Source organism: Pelodiscus sinensis, chromosome 5 (assembly GCF_049634645.1).
Source record: "Pelodiscus sinensis isolate JC-2024 chromosome 5, ASM4963464v1, whole genome shotgun sequence".
Lineage (NCBI taxonomy): Eukaryota > Metazoa > Chordata > Testudines > Trionychidae > Pelodiscus > Pelodiscus sinensis.
The window spans coordinates 130,938,444-130,958,286 of record NC_134715.1 but is presented as its reverse complement, the minus strand read 5'-3'; the positions used below and the strand labels follow the sequence as shown (position 1 = coordinate 130,958,286).

Genomic DNA, 19,843 nt, shown 5'->3' with positions numbered 1-19,843 from the left:
GCCACCGGGAAAGCTGGCATGTGGCTCTCCCCCGGCCCCGGGGCGGAGATGGTGGGGTCCAAACACCACTCACACACATGTCTATGCTGCATCGAAACACCCGGTCACCGTAATGCCAAGTCTCAGCACTCTGGCGGCCGGGCTAAAAATAGCAGCGGGGATGTTCTCGGTTGGGCTGGACCTGCACTGCTATTTTGCACCGCACGGCCTCAGGTCCGTTCAGCCGGGCTCTGACACTCGGTGCCGCGGGTTTTTCCTTTGCAGCGCGGATGCACCCATGGAATCAGAGGCGCACATGCACGTAGCCATCCCCACGGACTTTGGAGGGAGCAGCCTCAGAAGCCAACACGCACCAGCGCACAGCTGCCGTCACCGACCTCGGAGGACGACACGCACCAACACACGTGCACACCCACCCGGCTGCACACACGCCAGCTGGAGGGGTTTTTGGCTAATGAAAATGTTTCATTTACAGGTTGAACCTCTCTAATCCGGCCTCTCTAGTCCACCGACTTCCGTGGTCCGGCAAGATTCCAGTGAGCCAGATGTCCAGGGGGCGGCCAAGTTTCCCACAGCCCCATAAAGTTTGTTTCCAGCCTCCCGTCCTGGCTGTCAGTGTTCTGTGCTGTGAGTTAGCTCTAATGTACCCCTCAGTTTCTTCTCAAAGCCCATCAAGAGGACATCCCCGGGCACAGGGCCTTTAGCCCTGAGCAGACTCCAGTGGGTTCAGGACGCTGCAGCCCGACTCTTCCGCAACACAAGCGCCTCACACCTCTCCTCCGCTCCCTGCACTACCCAATCAAGTTCAAGGCCTTAATCCTTCGCTTGGAAGCGGGGCCCGGGGCCCAGTGAGCAGTGGCAGGGTTGCTAATGCTGCGAGACAATATTGACCTCCCGTGGTCCAGCAAATTCTCTCGTTCGGCACCGCTCAGGTCCCAAGAGTGCTGGACTAGAGAGGTTCAACCTGTACCGGAAAAACCTGGCTTCATTTATAAAAAAGGCCCACCACGACGCCGACAGAAAACCGTGGCACAGAAAGGAAGGGCAGGGACACATCAGCTCTTGAGAAACAAGCCCCGTGCTGCTTCCATTTCTGGTGTTTTTGTGGGCCTGGCTCTGCCCCGGGGCATTCCCTGGAGGGCCTGGCTGGGGCCCCACAACGGTCTGGCCCTTTACCTTGGACGACACCCTGGCGTTCTCCAGCAGCACCCGGGTCCACACGGCAGGGTGGCGTGCCACGAACTTCCAGTCCTTGCAGACCTCCGCAGCTTTCAGCAGGGTCTTGGTGTCGAGGTAGGTGAAGATGCAGAAAAGCGCCGCTCGCATCTTGAGGATCTCCGGGCTGATCACCTCGTTGGAGCGGGACGGGCTGCCTCTCTCGGGCCGGAGGGCCTTCCCGCCGCCCCCCTCGGACCTGCCTGCGCGACAAACACCATCAGCCGGGGCACTGTGCGGGAAGGGGAAGACCACGCAGGAGCACGGCCGGGGTTAGGGGTATGTGGAGCGTGTGCGTCAAGTTTTCCTAAGCATTTAAAATAACAACCCTTCACCTGCCCCTAGCACCCTCCCTCAGGGGAGCGCAGAACGTTCTATGAACAGATACCCTGGGAGCTTGGGCTGTATTTTGAAACCCATTTTAACCCAGGGAAACTGAGGCACGGACTTGCGCCGAAGAGCAAAGAGAATAATGGAACCCAGGAGTCCTGAATCCCAGTCTGTCCCCACCCCACCACGAGTGGAACCTGAATCGCCACAACCCCCAACCTGCCTACAAATGGAGCCAGGGAGCAGAATAAAGGGCCACATTCAGACCCGAGGGAGCCTATGACAACTCCAGTGGCTTAAACAGAGTGGCTCCGTTTACACGGGCTCTGAACATGGCCTGGGGTCTCAGCATTCGTTAACATACTTGGGAGGTGCAACAAAACCCGTTCCCGATGCCCCTGCTTCTAGGATTTCCCATACACCATCGCCACGGTAACCAAGAGCCACGCTCTGGCAGAAGGGTGGTCCAAAAGGCTCCTCAGGTGCACAGAGAGAGCCTCTCGCACCCGAGAACCCTGCCCATGCGTCACTCAGTCCCAAAGTGCGGCCAGCTCTGGGGCGGAGCACAGCAGCTGCTTTGCAGCAAGTCACTACAGTCTAGGACAGGGGTGGGCAAGAGACCAAGCCACCTAGGTCAGTGCATCCCAGCCAGAGCCTGGCACCCCACTCCCACTGTCCCCCCATCTACCTGCCCCAGGCCACCACCCCCCTTTCTCCCCTTCTCCCAGGTCACAACCCCCTCCCAGACCCTGCACCTCCTCCTGCACCCCTCCCCCAGCCAGAGTCCTCTCCTCCCCTTCCTGGACCCCGCACCCCAAGCCACTACCCCAGATCACAACCCCCTCCCTCACCTAAACGCCACACCCTCATCCTGCACCCCTACCCCGAGTCCCCTTCTGCACCCAGCCTCCATCCCAGACCCCACACCCTCTCCATGGAAGTGTGGCCCTCGACCACTTCCCAAAATCTCGGAGTGGCCCCCCTGCATTAAAAATTATTGTCACCCCTGGTCTAGGGCATCCTGGGTTAGGCAGGAGGCCAGACTAGCTGCTGGGGGTGAACCCTTCAGGCCGCTACGCCCGTGGACAAGAGCGTTGGCTCTTGCTGGAGCTGCAGGGGGAACGGAAGGAGGCAGAACTATCACGGGGACTTGTGTCGTTTGTAGGGGAAGCCCCCCGGGACCTCCACCCACCCACAGAGGGACAGGAACATTGGCCCACGGTCCACCTAAGGCACCATCTCTGGTCTCCTGTTCCAGCTGCTTCGCAGGAAGGTGCAAGAGCCCCAGACCAATCTGCCCCAAGGAAGGTCTTATCTGGGGCTCTACCAGCCAGAGACGGGTGTCAGCCCTGAAGCGGGGGCTCTAATCTCTCTTCTAGGGCTTTTTTCATTCGTTAAGAAACATCTGGACATTCCCAATAGCCAGATCCCTGCGGCTGCTAAATTCTGGATTCTCACTCAACGGGGCGGCGACCACGCGCCGTCCGGTCTCCCTTCCCGCAGGCCGGGGAATGTTATAGCAGGGGGTCTCCAACCTTTTTAAGCACAAGATCACTTTCTGAATGTAAGTACAATCCAGGATCTACCTCAAATCCAAATCCCCTTGTCCCGCCTCCTGTGTGCCCCTCCTCCGAGGCCCTGTCCCTGCTCACTCCATCCTCCCTTCCTCCCCCATCCTCCCTCACTTTCAGGCTCTGGTCTTGGATTAAGGGATTTGGAGTACGAGAGGGGCTCTGAGCTGAATTTAGGGCAGGCAGTTGGGGTTCTAGGTACAGACTCTGGGAGGGTGTTTGCAGGGGTGCTTGAAGCTAGAACAGGGGCTTGGGGTGCAGGAGGGGGTTCATGACTTGGGGTTCAGGATGTGGGCTCCGGCTGAGCCCTGTTTACCTCAGGTGGCTCCTGGCTGGTGGTGCAATGGGGCTAAGGCAGCTCCCCCCTGCCCTGGCCCTGCACCGCTCCCAAAGCAGCCAGCAAACTCCATCCCAAGTCCTGTTGTGCCCCCACCCTGCTCCGTGGAGATAGGGTACAGACGGGGATAGGATACCTTGACATCAGTGCCCCTCGTCTCCCTGCCCTGGCCTGGCCTGCCCAGCAAGCAGCAGGCTCCCGGGGGTGGAAAGAGGCAGATCCGAGGCAAAGGGCAGGACATGCACAGCAGTAAAGGGAGGGGCAGCTGACGTGCCTACACTTGGTAGCCTCTCCACCAAACCAGTCAGGAGCCCCTGTCAGAGGCGCCAAGATCTACTGGTTGGTGACCACTGTTTTATAGACTTGTATCCTCTCTCAGGCAACCCTCCCATGTTATTCCAGGCCTTGGTTTCCTCTGCACCCCGTCTGCAGAGGAGACCACCCCATGGGGCCCTGGGAAGGCGCTGGAACGATTTCTGTTATTCTCCACCCCCTCCTGCTTCCTCCGACTACCTGGGGTTGGGCTTGTCGGCCGCGTGGCCCGTGGAGGCGAGGTTTCCACTGCGCCGCCCACACGGGCGGGGGAACCGGATTAACGTGCGTGACTTCGGGCCTCGGTTTTCCATCGCCCGCAAATGTCAGCCCCTCCCTCCTTCGCCAGGCTGGGGACAGGGTTCAAGGGGAGAGCGCCACCTACTGGACCGATATCACCACTGCTGGGGTTTCACAGCCCTCCCGCCACAACCAGGATGGAGACTCACCGGGCAGCCGGCAGCCGGTCGGTGGCCTTGCCACGTTCACCTCCGCCGGGAGGCGGGGGTCGTGCTCCCACACCTCCGCCTCCGACTCGGTCGTCCTGGAGCCCACGTCCGAGATGTCCCCCTCCTCCCCCTCGGTGCTGTTGCGGTACGGCCGGCGGTGCCAGTTCTGGATGGCCTGCCTGCGGAGCCCCGAGCTGCGGGCCGCCGCGGGCCGCTCGAAGCCGCTGTCCACGCCCCGGCTCTGCCCGCCGGGGTAGGGGTGCCCGTCGGGGTTCTCCTCCAGCTGGTACAGCTCGGCGCCGTCGCTGTCGTAGCAGCCCGAGCTCTGGGAGACGGCCTTCGCCCGGCTGGAGGCCCTGTGGGGACACGCGGCCGTGAGGCGGACGGGGACCGGGGAGAGGGAGGGCAGGACTGGATCCAGACCTGAGCTCCAGGCAGGGCACGGTGGCCCCGCACTCCACATCTGAGAGCCCTGCTTACAGAAGAGACTCTGGTTTGTTTCAGACACGAGGAGGGGCCTCTGTCTCTTGATGACGAAGCACCAGGGGACAGCTCACAGGGCCAGCAGGGACCCAGACAGACACGCCCAGCCGTCACCTTCCCCGAGCTTCTAGCACCGGTTGCCTAAAACTGCTGGACGTAGAATCCTAGAGGATTCTAGGACTGGAAGGGACCTCGGGAGGTCACCGAGTCCAGTCCCCTGCCCCCATGGCAGGATCAAACACCGTCTCTAGACCATCTGTGACAGGTGTCTGTCCAAGCTGCTCTTAAATATCTCCAGTGATGGAGATTCCACAACCCCCCTAGGCAATTTATTCCAGTGTTTAACCACCCTGACAGGTAGGAAGTTTTTCCTGCTGTCCAACCTAAACCTCCCTTGCTGCAGTTTAAGCCCATTGGTTCCCGTCCTATCCTCTGAGGCCAAGAAGAACAAGTTTTCTCCCTCCTCCTTGTAACACCCTTTTAGATACTTGAAAACTGCTCTCATGTCCCTCTTTCCTACACTAAACAAGCCCAATTCCTTCAGTCTTTCCTCACAGCTCACGTTTTCTAGCCCTTTCATCATTTTTCTTGCTCTTCTCTGGACCGTCTCCAATTTCTCCACAGCTTTCCTGAAATGCGGTGCCCAGAACTGGACCCAAGTCTCCAACGGAGGCTGAACCAGCGCAGAGTAGAGCAGATCCCCTGCCCCGGCACTCTGGGGTCCCCAGGCCTACGAGGCAGCTGTCCCTTTGCAGCAGGTGGCGAGCAGGCCAGCCCATTAGCTGTGGAGAAGTCAGGGCTCGGGCCCAGCCGGGAGCCAGGAACCCGGTTTCGTTGGGACTCCACTGACTGCTGCATTTGGTTCCTCCCGCCCTTTTTCGAACAGCCCCGCCCCCTCGCCCCAGCCTCGTAGGGCTTGTCTAGACAGAAGAACATCAGCGCGGCCACACTGGGTCTGACCAAAGGTCCATCCGGCCCAGTGTCCTGTCTGCCCACAGTGGCCACTGCCAGGGGCCCCAGAGGGAGGGAACAGAACCGGGAACCATCCAGTGATCCCTCCCCTGTCTCCCATTCCCAGACAGACAGAGGCTAGAGACACCATCCCTGCCCAGCCTGGCTAACAGCCATCGATGGACCTACCCTCTCTGAATGCATCTAGCTCTGTGACCACAGGGCTCAGCTTTCATTTTGCCAGCCCGGAGCAGGGAAACCCTTCCAGCCAGCACACCAGCCTGGCCCAGGCTGAAGGCTGCGGCCAGGAGCTGAGCTAGCTAGATCTGTCTACACAGGCCTGCGGTTGCAGGGAGACAGACCCGGAGGGGTGGCGGAGCGGGAGGGATCTGGACAGCACCTCCCCAGAGATAGGCGTTGCAGAAAAAGCAGCCCGTGACATGGCTCCAGAGAAGGGGCATAGGGTTAGGAGAAAAAGCTGAGCTCTCCTGGGGACACCCATGCTGCCGACAGCCAAACTTGAAGAGCTGGGGGGCCAAGCTCGTCTCGGGGGCAATGCCACTGAACCAAGGGCGCAGGGCAAACAGCTAGAGATCCGTTCTACAGACCCCTGCAGCGGTAACCTCACCGCCCCACAGACAGGGCAGCCCCCCCAGGTCCGACGTGGGGAAAAAAAGGAAGGCCGATCAAAGGGGTGAAACCTGCATGTTTCATGCCACTCCGAGCGGCTCTGAATGCATCTAGAGGGCCGGCTCAGTGCATGCAAGGTGGCTGGGAAGCTGCATTTCGGGCTGCCACAGAGGACGGTTTCGGGGTGAGCATCCACCACCCTCCTGCGGAGAATTCCACTGGAAAGGAAGCGAGAACTTCTTCCGCCCCCTCGTGACCGCCAGCAAAATACACTCCAGCTGGCCTCGCTGTCTGCTGGAGATGGGGAAGAGGAGGTGTGGCTAACCCGGAGGCCCCGCCTCTTCCACTTGAGGCTCCACCCCCTGTCACCCACCTTGCCACCACATCCCTGCGTCTGCTCCCCCCTCCTCTCACCCAGCTGGAGGAGCCCTGGACCAACTACCCTGACCTCCGGCTGGCTCCTGGGATGCCGGCCAGCCCCGAATGCCAAGCCTGCTGTAAACCACTCCCAGCCCAGGATGTCCTGGGCCACCAGCTGGCCCTGAACTGACCCCCTGACAGGCTTCCAAGGAGAGAGGGAGCCAAGGCGAGCCCACAACCTGGGTTATGGGAGGATTAGCCCCCGTGGCCAAGGATACCCGCCGCCCATGTGGGGCCGGTTTCCTGCTGGGGAAGGATGCTGGGGAAAGCCAGGGCTGAGGGGCACGGGGGTGGCTTACCCGGTGCTGGAGGAGGTTCGCTGATTGGCAACGGCGTAGGAGCTGTGGATCGCCGCCCCGGGGCCAGCGTGCCGGTCCCGCTGGGGGAAAAGGAAACCAGACACTGAGCCGGTCACGTGCCCCCAGCGAGGGAAAAGCCCTTTGGCCAAGGCCTGCCCCGGGGGATCGCCCGGCTGACTGCGAACGGCTATCCATGTGCTGGTACAGTATCAGCCCGTCCATTTATACAGCGCCTTGCACTTGACAAGCTGGGGTGCAGCCACTTCTAGGGTGGAACATGCCTGCTCTTTGGCACCCATGGCACTACCCGGAAAGGGGGACTCAAGAGCAAATTGAAAAGGTGCCACGTTTTCCCTCCTGAATGTTGAAGATGGTTCCCCGCTTTGGAAATAAAGCGCACGAGGGAAGCTTTCAATACAGCAGCATGGAAGGGAGCTCCCAGGCCAGTCTCCTGGGGTAGCCCTGCCATCCCAGTGTGCCAGGACACAGGCTCCGCACTGAGTTAGTGGCCCCTCACGAACCACCCACCAGCTACCCACGCTCAGGAGACACGTTTTCCCTCGTGGTCTCCCATCCAGCCCTGGATCCTGCTCAATGCTGCTTAGCTTGCGAGGCAAGCAGCCTGTGGCAAGTGGTAACTGCCCCGCCTTTCCATACTGCTTTGCTCCGCCCCTACCCTGCCCTGGCTCCGCCCACCTCTTCCCAGCTCTCCCCGGAATGGCACAGCCAGGGAGTGGCGCTGCCGAGGCTGGAGACCCTGGCCTGCGCCTTCCCTGCCGGTGAGTGTGCGGAGGCCCCTGCACAGTGCAGACTCTTACCGGCCAGCCCCTCCCACCTTGGGGGGTGCATGTGGCCCCTGCCCGCCCCCCACCGAGACCAGGCTAGCGCATGCACCCGGAGCGACGTGGGTCCCCACAGGGCCCGGCGAGCCAGAGACACAAGCTGATGCCAAGAGGAGATACCGGTCGGCTGGAGCCCTTGGAGCCGGCCCCGCTGCCCCGGCCCAGGCTGCCGTTGGGGGTGGTGCTGCAGCTGCTGCTTATGATCTGGAGCTGCTTCTCCGCCCGGTCGGCCCGGTCCAGGAGCTCCTCGATGAACTGCTGCAGCCGCACCTTGGCGTTGGCCTCGCGGGTTGCCGTCTCCTTGAGGAACTGGTCTATCTGGACCACCTCCCTGGCGCAGGGGAGACAGGGAGAGACGGAGGTGAGCGCACGGTAAGGCTGCCCCCTTCCCCGGCTGGATCCCGCCACGGCCGCCCTCGGCCGCAGGGGAACGCGCCACGCTCCAGGAGCCAGGGGAGTATCACCGGCCCTGCTGGAACGATGGGGAAACCGAGGCACAAAAGGCCAGTGGTCTGATTTGCAGAGGCGCCAAGCCCCGGCCACTTCCCACCCTCAATCAGCTTCCCCCTTGTGACAGCCTCATCCCGTCCCCCACATCTTCCAGCCCCCCCATATAACCCTGCCCACGATCTCAGCCTCTCCCCTCCCACCCTGACCCCCCTCGAGCTTTGCCCCGCAGGGTCTTGTTCCAGTTCCCTGCAGTCCCACTGGGAGGGAAGCGGGGAGGGGACAGGGTACGGAAGGACGTTCCCGAGGGCTTTAAGCGATATGGCCCCAGTGCAGGAGTCAGCCGGCCCTCCGGGTTCTTCAGGCCAGAGCGGAGAGGTGCCGATTGCTCAGGGCTCCGGCTGGCGCTAGCAGGAGCAGCAGCTGCGTCTACACAAGCTCATCTCTGTGCGTCAGGAGACCCCCCTCCCTCTGCTCAACACTCAATCCCCCGGCCAGGAACGCCCAGAGGCGCCCAAGAAAGAGGGAGGCAAATCCAGCCTAGGAGAGCCGGGCCCCGCAAACGCTGCCAGACGGAATCAGAACCGAGTGGCTCAGGCCGGCTCCGAGGGGCCGTGGTTCCATCACCTGGGGAGCAGCGCCCTGCTCTCCACCCCCGGGGAGCCGCGGGCGGGGGCGTGTTGTACCGACAGCGCTATCCCTTGTACTAGTGGGAAGCTGGAGCGTTTGGGGCTCTTCTTGCCAATGCCCCTTTCAAGTGAGGACAGGGGAGGCGCTAAGCACAGGGGAACCGAGTTGCGGTTTAATGGGCTGTATTCTCCTGGCTCCACCGGCTCCCCACGCCCTTTGGGGCTCACTCCGGGGATTGCCTCTAAATCCTCCATGCTCAGCCACAGCCGGGCTGCAAAGGGAGCCGGGCGATTCGGGCTGACGGGGTTTCTCCAAGGCAGAGGCCAGGACTGGGGGGTTCGGCTTAGGGCAGGGTGCGCCGGGCAGGGGTCTCTTTGCCGTGTGCTTGTTCGGCGCCTAGCTCCGGGGGGGTCCTGCTTCACGGCCAGGACTCCTCCGCACTACGATCACGGAGCGTTACGGGGTTTGGTGACCCAGTGCTGAGCGGCCACGCGGCCGGGTTCTGTCGTCGGCCGCAGCGCCAATCGCTGCCGTGTCTCAGCCACGGCGGGGTCGGAAGATGTGGGGGACGGGATGAGGCAGTCTCAGGGCATCAGCCACGGCCAATCAGCTGGCGTGCCTCCCCGATCCCGGCGGGCTGTGGATCGCACATTCGGTGCATAGGGCCGGCCTGTCGCCGCACACAAGTCCACCGCGTGCTCACATGGTGACGCAGGCCTCGCCGTGTCCTCACTAATGCCACGCCTCCCTCCCCGCCCTGTGGCACCAGCCTCGTGCCGCACGGCCACGCCGTGCACGGCCTTGTGCCACGCCGTGCATCCTGTCGCACGGCCAGGCGGGTGTCTCTTGACGCTGGCTGCACCACACGGCAACCCGAAGGGTTGTCCTCCGGCAGGGAGGCTAAGGATTCACCTTGGTGTTTGAACGGGAATTGACCATAAAAAGCCCAGACACAAAGCAGCCTCATCTCCGTATCCAGTCGGCGGTGCGTGCGCAGATCACTGGAAAACACACACCTGCCGCCCACGTGCCGCACTGCAGAGCTCTGCAAAGACTTGCCTCTCCCCGGAGCTTTCTCCATGGGAAATGCACCGGCAGAAACGCGGCCCGTAAAGGCGCTCGCACCCCTCTCCGCAGAACTGTCTGTGCCCCCCGCCCCCGCCCCAGAGCCCGCCTCCTAGAATGTCCGAGGGGCCCTGGAGAGGCACCTCCAGCTCAGGCTGCAGCTGGATTGGATGCCTGGCTGTGACGCTACCCAGATAAACAACCTCCCTGGGCTGAATGGGGCTCCTGAGGGGTGTGTGTGCAGGATCGCAGCCCTGGCCAGATGTGAGGGCTTGCCATGTGCACCCGTATTAACACCAGTGGTATTTATTATTTGCTCTGCAATAGCACTTAGAAGCCCCGGGATCCCATTGTGCTAGGGGCTGTACATTTTTATTGCTATTAGGTGTATTATGGTAGCATCTAGAAGCCCCAGTGATGAATCGGGATACCACCGTGCTAGGCGCTGTACATTTTTATTGCTATTAGATGTATTATGGTAGTGCCTACAAGCCCCAGTAATGAACCAGGATCCCATTGTGTTAGGCGCTGTACAAACAGACCAAAAAGACGGTCTCTGTCCCCCAAAACTTACAGTCAAAGGACAAGGACAAAGACCCATAGGTTTGCATTTGGGAGTGACGGGGCAGAATAAAGGAGATTCAAAGGGAGGTAGGGGGAGGAGGAGGAAGAGGGACCATCGTAATTAAGATGCATCAGATGATTGTTAATTAGTGTTATTTGTCTTCCCACAAAATCAAAGCACAGAGTCCCTTCGTGCTAGGTGCAGGACAAACATCAGAGAAAGGTTATTTGCCCAGAAGAGCCTGCAGCAGCTCCGAAAAGAACGAGGCAAAGAACCAATTAACTCTTTGCGTGGCAGCGGATTAAAGAACGGAGGTTAAAAATGCCTCCCCCGTGCACCCGCAGCGTACGTGGAACAGGAGGGGAAGAGCTGGCAACACACACAGAGCAGCTGGCGGAGAAGAAAAAAGTGAAGCAGGTTAGCTCTAGCCAAAGGGGTTCCTGGGAGCATGAAGGTCATTCACAACCGGCAGGGAAAATCAAGGGTCTGGGCAGAATAGGGAGCCGCAGATACAGGAGGAGGAGGGTGAAATTAACGACTCGAACCTGGCTAAGACGCTGAGCCCTTTTTCTAAATCAGGTAAGGAAATACTTGGGAAATGGGACATCTGGCCCAGCTGTTTTGCATCTACCTGAGCAGCCACTGGACAGTTACTGGGGGAATGGTGGGTGACAGGGACCAGGAGCCAGGAAAATCCAACATAGCATGGCCGTTCAGACAATGGAAGAAGAAAGCCCTAGACAGCTGCTGCCTCCGGGGTCGACACTGATCCTCAACAACTCGACTGCACAAAGAAGCGCAGCGACAACAGGTCCTGAGCACGCTGGCTAAACGGAGCGGTGAACCACAAGAGGCAAGGCGGGGCATAAATCAAACCCAACAGCCTTGATTGCTTTTTTTTTGGCGGGGGAGGGTAGAATTACAAATTGATCAGAGGGCGGGAATGCAGCCGACGGAACTACTGGGAATTTAATCAAACATTTTATACCTTGGCTCAGGAGCTCTTGAAAAATTAATGTAAGCTGGCAGGGATCTGAACACAGTTGCATGGATGGAAAATTGGCTGGAAGGCCATAAACAAAGTGTAATGATATATGGCGATGTCACAAATTAAGGGGGGATGAGAAAGTAGGGTACAGGAGCAGCTGATGTTCCATCTTATGTGACGTCTCCATTAGTGATGTGGAAGAGAGCGCGGATGTCACATCAGTTAAATCCAGGAGATGATCCTAAGTGAGAGGCACGGTGACATCCATAAGGACAAAGAAAAGTAGCACACAAGGACCTCCCAGCGTATGTCCTCGGCTAGTGTAAATCAGCAGAGTTCATCTGAAGTCAAAACAGTCACTCTGATTTACACCAGCTGGGATCGGGTCCCCAGAGAGGTTGAGATGTGGACAGAACACACAGGGGGACACATCTGGGGGAAAAATAATCGGAAGGGCACGTCTGTGTTAGGAGGGTGAAATCTGGAACCAACTGAAGCAGCCATCCGGTGAGGAGGGGAACGCAGAACAGAGCTGAGCTTAGACTAAGGGGGGATAGGACAGAGGTCTAGAAAATCATGCCTGACGTGGAAAAAGTGAATAAGGAGAAGTTATTTACTTATTCCCACAATATAAGAACCAGGAGTCGCAAAATGAAATGAATAGGTAGCAGGTTTAAAACAAACAAAAGGAAGTTTTTCTTCACTCAGCGCACAGTCAACCTGTGGAACTCCTTGCCAGAGGATGTGGGGAAGACTAGGACTTTAACAGAGTTCAGAAAAGAGCTAGCTAGATTCATGAAGGTTTGGCCCATCAATGGCTATGAGCCAGGATGGGTAGGAATGGTGTCCCTAGCCTCTGTTTGTCCGGAAATGGATGACAGGAGAGGAATCACATGATGATGATAGCTTGCCTGAGTACAGCACCCCCAGCCCCAGCGGCTGGCCCTATGCACGGCGACATCTCATTTCAGCTCAGCGACCTCATGGCAGCTGGTGGCCCATTTTTTGCTTGCCTCTGTATTGCAATGACAACTGCCTTTCGGAAGAAATGAACCAAGAACATTTCTAGCGTTGGCCACCCCCCCCCCCCCCCCGGCCAGGTTTTCACAGCAAATGCAAGGGAGACGCCCCCACCCCCGCCAATATGGGGCAGACACTCACTGTTGTTTGCGAGTCAGCTCCTGCTCCTTCTGCACCAGGTCCTGCTTGAGGGAAGCCAGCATCTCCACGCTGACGTCCACCTGGCGGGAGAGCTCCGTCGCCCGGTCCTCCAGCTCCTGCTTCTCCCGGCTCAGCCTCAGGCTCTCCTGCTTGGCCTTCTCCAGCTCCGAGCTCTTCCGGTCCAGCTCCACCTGGAGCCGGCCCACCTGCGAGGCGATTTTCTGCTCCACCTCCTCCGTCAGCTTCTCCAGCCGCTTGTCCACCTCCAGCTTCTCAAAGGCCCGGATCTTCAGGCGGGTCAGGCCCTCCTCGTAGGCGGCGTCTGCCGCAGCGGCGGCGGCGGCGGCGGCGGCGGGAGGGGTGGTGGCCGAGCTCATGGCCTTGCGGGTGAAGATCTCGGTCAGCGGGATCTCGATCTCGTGCACGTAGCGGGAGGCCGAGGCGGCGGCGGCGGGCTCCAGCGCGTCGGCCGCGATGAAGTCGCAGGCGAAGCGCTGCTCCTTGCCCTGGAAGGAGGTGCTCTCGAAGATGTCCCGGCGGGCGGCCGGGGTCAGCAGGGTGGCGTCGGGCGCCACGGGGAAGACGGCGGCATCGCAGATGCTGTGGGTCTTGGAGAGGATGTAGAGGGTCTCATAGGTGTGGTTGTACTCCAGGTGGGCCCGCAGCGAGGACAGGCTCCGGAAACGCTTGTGCTCTCCGCAGCGAGGACAGCGGTAGGGCAGGTCCAGAGAGGCCATCCCTCAGCCGGAGCCGTTCCCCCGGCCGCGCACCCCTCCGCAGGAAGCAAGCAGGGCCCCTGTCATTGTGCAGGCCAGGCAGGGGCGGGGGCGCAGGGAGGGGAGCTGGCACGGGGGGGGAGAGGGCACAGCGGGGCGCGGCGCTGGCGCCACAAGGGCATTTCCGGTCAGGGGCCGGGAGGCAGATGGGCGGCACCCCAGCCCGGCGAGCCCGAAGTTGGGCCGTGCACCATCGGGCGCTGGAAGAGAAAAACAGCGTCAGTAATTCCTGGGCAAGGCTTTCCCTGTCCCTTCCCCCAGCTCTCCCCCATGCAACACCTCTCTCTCACCACCACGGCTCCCACGTCTCGCTCTCTGTCCTGCCCCACGGCTCCCCCCCAAATTGCCTCTTTGGGGACCTCTCTCCATCCCCAGCGCCGCTCCTTGCTGGCTGCCCCCCCCCTGCGGAGAATGAACCCCTCCCCCTGCCCGGGAGGTCTGCGAATGTTGGGCAGAGCTGCTTTTCTAGGTCTCGTCAAACTGGGAATTGTTCTCGGGCCCGCAGGCGGCCGGACTCGCTCCCCGCACTGGCCCCCTCCGCCCTCACGTGCTGCCAGCCAAAGTCTGCTCCTCGCCCGGGAGCCAACCTCCCCCGGCGGGCGGCTGCGGTGCCGCTCACAGAGGGCGGGGGCAGGTGTGGCCCCAGCGGCTAGAGCCTCGGGGAGCCCCCGTCCCAACTAAACGCGCGTGCGGCCCAGAAGAGGAGCCGACGGCGGGAAGAGAAAGGTGGGAACTCCTGGATAACAGAGCGGGGAGGGCTCTGGGTTCCCCAGTCTCAACGCCCAGGAGGAAGGGGACCTGACGGAAGCCAGAGGGGACCAGCGGGCACCAGTGGAGCTAAATCGCTGCAGACCTGCCAGGGAGGGCCCACGAGAAGGACTCAGCAGAACTCCCACGCAGCTGTGGCGAGCCAACACAGGGATGCGCTGGGGCCGGAATAGCCGGGGCGGTGAATCAGGAGCAAGGGACGCTGGACGAGCTGCAGATCGGGAGTGAGGGGCATTGGCAGAGCATGGGGAGCGGAGGGCGAGGGGTTGCAGGCTTTGGATGGAGGGGCACTGGCAGAGCAGGTAGGGGGGAGGAGGAAACACAATTTCTTAAGGCTAACGAGGGTAGATTGGCAGAGGCCCTGGAGGTTTTTCGCCTTCCTCTGTAGCATGGGGCGCAGATCACAGCTGGAGGATTCTCTGCATCTTGGGGCCTTCAAAGTATTTGAAGGCTTCAATATCGGAGATATAGGTGAGAGGATTATTCTAGGAGGGGTGGGTGAGATTCTGTGGCCTGCACTGTGCAGGGGGTCAGACTAGATGATCATAATGGTCCCTTCTGACCTTAAAGTCTAGGAGTCTATAACTCTCAGCACCCCCCCACAGATCTGCAAGGAGAAAGCGTTATTTACCGAACTCAACGCTTCTTTCCTTTTGGAGGAGGGCGGAAAGGAAGGAGACTTAATCAAGGGTGAAATTGACATCTGCCTTGGGCAAACAGACCAGACCCCCCCTTGCTCCTTGTCAACTCGCTAGGGAAGCCCGCCCGCATCCAGAAACCAGTCAGAACTGATCATGCGCCGGCCCTGGAAACACATTCATTATTCAGCCTGGCTGTCTCCGGCAGGGCTGCTGATTCCAGCCACCGGAGGGATTTTCTTTGTGAAGGCAGCTTTGAAAGGACCGACGGGACTGACCTCGTGCATCACCTCGCCCGGCCCTCGGCCATTGCGCTCCGCCGAGCCTTCTCCCGCACGACTCCCCCCGGGGCAGCCGCGAGCCTCCTGGAGTGACGGAGCTGCCACCGTCCCCGCGGGACCAGCCGGCTGCCTGTCAGGCGCCAGAATCCGGCTCCCGGCCGAAATGTGCCTGGGCTGGATTTCCCCACATGGCGCTTCCCACCTGCCCGTCTCCCTCTTCCCCGTCCACGGGTGCCCATGAGACCCGTTCGCTCTTTTGCCCCCTCTGGGCCTTTAGCAAAGGGCAAGATTTAAAAAATGCCCCAGACCTAGAGGGAACCCGGGTCCTTATTCCTGAGGCCTGCTCTCCTGTCTCAGCCCAACCTTGCGCCAGCCCCTGGCTCCAACAAGGTAAGTCGGGCAAACAGGAGTGGTGAGGCCTGCCTCTTCCGAAACGGGGATCAGCTACATAGCCTGTGCTGTAGGCTGCTGCCCCTCTATCTTAGTCATCGTCTTCCGTGGCTACCAGCCTGGCACACGCAGAGGCCGTGTGCACGCACACCAGGAGTAACGGGGTGATCACGGAGAACAATCGAACCCGGCGGTGGGCACCCTGCGGCCACCCGTGCGGCTCATGAGACGTGTTCGCCGCTGCCCAGGCTGCTAGATTCCGCGGGCTGCCGTCCGGGTTGTTCTTTCCCTACCCACATTACTCAAATCGCCCGCACGTCAAGCCAGGGCCTGTGAGGTGCGGGGCGGGCGGAGTGCACAGCACGTGGACTGGGAGAGCCGGGCGCTCCCTCTGCGCCCGAAGGGTTCAGCGGCACCTCCTGCCAATTCTAGGGACCGAACCCCGTGAGCCAAACTGCCCTGTCCCGAGAGATCGTCGGGGTCACCGTGGCCCATGGAGATGCAGGAGGCCGCTCGGGCGACCCTCTCACTCGCTTCGGTCGCCCGCCGTGATCGAAAAGCACTCCTGAAAAGTCCTGCAATTGTAGCCCGCACACCTGCGGGGGGAGGGGAGGCGCTATCAGAGACGAAGAAGGCGTCGGCTCTACGGCCAGAGTGGAGAGCCAGCTGGCTTTTAGCTCCAGAGGTGCCCGGTTCGGTTCCGCCTGTCGGTGTTACGCAAGGGCAGCCCTGGAGGCTCGACTCCCCCGTTTCTGGTACAGCAAAGGCAGTGACAACGCCGGCTCCCTGTTGTGCATGACACAGCCCAGCACCCTGATGGGCTGGGAGCATCTTTAGGAGTCAGGAGAATTGGGTCTCCTGGGGTCTTTGAGTCCTCCGCGGAGAGGGCGCCTGTTCCCTCACTGACTGTATCGAACGATACCGGTCTGGACCTCCCGCTGCGTCACAGCCACCAACGAACAACACGGCCGCCTGGCAGCTGCTGTTCTGAAACCAAGAGCCTGCCCTGGAGCTCAGGGCCCGCCTGAGGGAAATGGCGCCGACAGAGGCACCTGGCCTGACTGCCAAAGCCGGCCTGCGCTGAACACCAAGGAGCAGTTCCTCCGGGAAGGCAGCCCCCCAAAAGCCGCTGCATGACCCCACAGCCTTCCACACCTGCCCGCTGTAGAAACCCTGCAGAATGGCCTAGAGCCTCGGGACGTCAAATATCGGTTAATCGAATAGTCGAGTAACCTCACGAATTCTTATCAATTACTCGACTATTCTATAGTCCCTGGGAGTGGGGGTGGCAGCCAGTGCGCTCCAGCCCCACTCCCAAGGAGCCCCCCGCCACCTCTGTAGCAGAGACAGCAGCATGGGGTGCCAGGTGGGAGCAGGTCCGTGAAGGGAGCCAGTTTAAAAACCAGCTCCCCTCATGGACCGGCTGCCTGTCGCCCCATGCTGCTGCCTCTGATACAGAGGCAGCAGCCCAGGATGGCAGCAGCCACTGTCCGGGGCTGGGGGGTCTAAGCTCCTGGACCCGGCACGAGTGGGAACTGAGCCAGGCTGCCTGCCCACCTGGCTCCTAATACACTTTAAATGCAGAACCGCAGTGGGGGTAGGTCCTGGACCCGGCATAAGCTGGCCAGCCTGCTAAAAATATACTGGCGGGAGGGGAAATGCGCGTAGTCTACAGCATTAACTGATAAGCTTTTGCTTATCGGTTACTCAGTTAATCAACTACACGATTACATCCCCAGAGGCCTTCTCGGTCTTGCCCACCTTAGATGCTGGGGACCATAACCACTCCAGTGGGGCTATTGCTGCCCCAAGCTACGTGGGGAACACCTGTTGCGCTCCAGGAGAGGGATGGGCATGGAACGAAAAGGCCAGATCCTGCCCCCTCGTGAATTCACACCAGTAACTCAACCCTCTGTGCAGTCCTGTTCAGGTCTACAGCGGTGTCATGGGGCGGGGGCGGGGATCCATCTAGTGCGTGAGGACCATTGGGCTTGAGCCTCCAGCTCAAAGGAGGCCTCAAATGTAGACGCTCGTTAACTTTTTGGCATTTGATAAGTTTCACAACTTGTTTCTATGTGCATCCCTACCGGATCGGACTGCAACCCGCTCTCTCAGCTGAGAGCTGCAGACTTAGGCCAGTAAGAGATGGGATTTGAGAAGAGAACGAATTTGGGGGTTAACGGGTGGAGATTTTGTCATAGTAAAGAGTTAAAAATGTTGATACATATGAATAAGAGTAGACTGGTTCTGATGGCAGAAGATTCGACTGTGACGAACGTGTCCTCTCAGATCAGCTGACTGGATAAACAACCCACCACCCGCTGGTGCTGGATCAGTGCTGCCGGTGTTTAGTTTTATTATGGCTGGGGCCTCAAAGGCTGGATGTGGTCTGGGTTCCTCTGGACCTCTGAAGGCCTGGCCCAGAAGAGAGTCTTCTACAGTCTTTGCTCCTAGATGTAGATAGGAACATTTCGCCGTATTAAAACGAAGGATGTTAAATTGCAGTGAATTGACAACTGGACGAGTGGATAGGCACGTCCGCATTCCTCCTTTGAAATGTACAAGAGCCCCCCCCGGGCCTCCCCAGCTGGCCCCGGGTTCTGGGGAAATGCCGCACGGAACCCACCCGGGTCAGCTGGGGAGTCCTCAGCTGACCCCAGGCTCCACGCGGCTTTGGCATTTTAAAGGGGTAGCGCTGCACAGCTGAGCCACGGATCAGCTGTGTGGTGCTGCCACTTTGAAGTACCCCTTCTTCTCCCCCACTTGGCTGCCTCTATCTGAAAGAGGCAGCGGGAGGAGAGGGGGGAAGTGACTAGTTGACACGACTATCTGGTAAGCTTTTGCTTATTACATAGTCAACCAGTTGACTAGTCCTTAACATCCTTAATTAAAATGCATCGGCTATGTCTAGATTACATCCCTCCTTCGGAAGAGGGATGCAAATAAGACAGATCGCTGATTGGTGGCATTCAAGCTCTGGGGGAAGGAGGAGGAGTGGGGAGGAAGCACGAATCAGCTGATTCAGGGCGCTCCAGAAGCGCTGGGAGAGAAAGGGAAAAGGGATGGCGCGCGCTCGGGGGAGGAGGCCGGGTGGGGGTTCGAGGGAAGGGTGGAATGGGGGCGGAGCCTGGAGCAGAGAGGAGGGGCAAAACGAGAAGTGACAGGCATTCAAAGCGAGGGGAGGTGCATGCCGATTGCAAACACCACTGGGAGAGCCGGACGCTCCCTCCGCTTCTTTAGGTGACTTTTGCCGGCAAATCCAATCATAGATCGCTGTGCTTGAAAAGGCATGAGACAGGAGAACTAGGTGTGCGGCATTTAACCTTCTTCTTGGGGTTCATGCACACGCCCGGTTCCAGCCCTGCGGCCCACCGAGATGGAGCAGGGCGGCTCAAGCAGCCCCCTCCTCAGCCTCGGCTGGCCATCGCTGCCTCGGATGCTCATAATGACCCTTTCTGGGCTTCCGATCAATGAACCGGAAAGGAGCCATCCAGACAGGACGTTCGATCAAGAGCTGCCAGGCTCCGTGCACAGGGCCCACGGCTGGACGTCAGGACTCCTGGGTTCTCGTCCCGGTTCTACCACTTACTTGCTGGGTGGACTCCCGGCAAGTTGCTACCTGTCTTCGTGCCTCAGTTTCTTCATAGGCTGGACACACACCAGGTTGGTCTAGGCATTGCTGGGACTCGTATGTTTCCCTCAGGGCGGTTTGGCTTGGATGCAGCCACCTGAAGGAGGGAGCACAAGCCGGCTGCCTGGTATCCCCTCCCCACACTGCCTCGGGCCCCAGCAAAGAGCCAGACTGTACGGGCCGTCTCGTTATCAGAGGCGATGGCTGAAATGCACTGAAGCAGCCGGCTGATCTGCCCGAGCCGGATTCGCCCCGCGGGGCCGGGGAAAGCGTTAAGCCGTTCTGACGAGCAGCCAGCAAGGAGTGCGGGCATGAGGGGGGCACCTCGGGGTGGCACGTGGGCCCTGACAGGGAGCCAGCACCAACAGGGCTGCCGTCGCTGTGCCCCTAACATACACTCTCCTCCCTCAGCACTGCATCGCCCACCCACTGGGCGGGAGGCAGTCTGGGGGTACGGGCTGCACCCAGGCCGGAACGGACCTTTGTGAGTGTCTAATTGGAGCTTCTGCACAACGTGGGCCTGAGAGATTCCTGCCAGAGCTACAACCAACATCCTCTCCGCTGCCAGGACTCGCAGCCTGGGCACCACGAGCAAGAGCCACACCCCTAAGCCAGGCATGAGAAGAAGTCCCACACGGTCTGGGGTAGAGACACAAACACGCCA

At 60.1% G+C, this 19,843-nt stretch overlaps 1 protein-coding gene across 2 annotated transcripts in view; it reads right to left on the bottom strand.

Annotated features, from left to right (window-relative positions):
• The window catches only part of FBXO41 (F-box protein 41), a 53,603-nt gene that overhangs the window by 21,616 nt on the left and 12,144 nt on the right, over window positions 1-19,843 (bottom strand). For both annotated transcript variants that reach the window (XM_075931034.1, XM_075931033.1), the window contains exons 2-6: window positions 12,696-13,671; window positions 7,960-8,170; window positions 6,998-7,077; window positions 4,215-4,570; window positions 1,177-1,418 (exon numbers count right to left, since the gene is read on the bottom strand). In XM_075931034.1, the coding sequence (XP_075787149.1) occupies window positions 1,177-1,418; window positions 4,215-4,570; window positions 6,998-7,077; window positions 7,960-8,170; window positions 12,696-13,432 (1,626 nt within the window). In that variant the 5' untranslated portion in view covers window positions 13,433-13,671. The remainder of the gene's footprint in view (window positions 1-1,176; window positions 1,419-4,214; window positions 4,571-6,997; window positions 7,078-7,959; window positions 8,171-12,695; window positions 13,672-19,843) is intronic.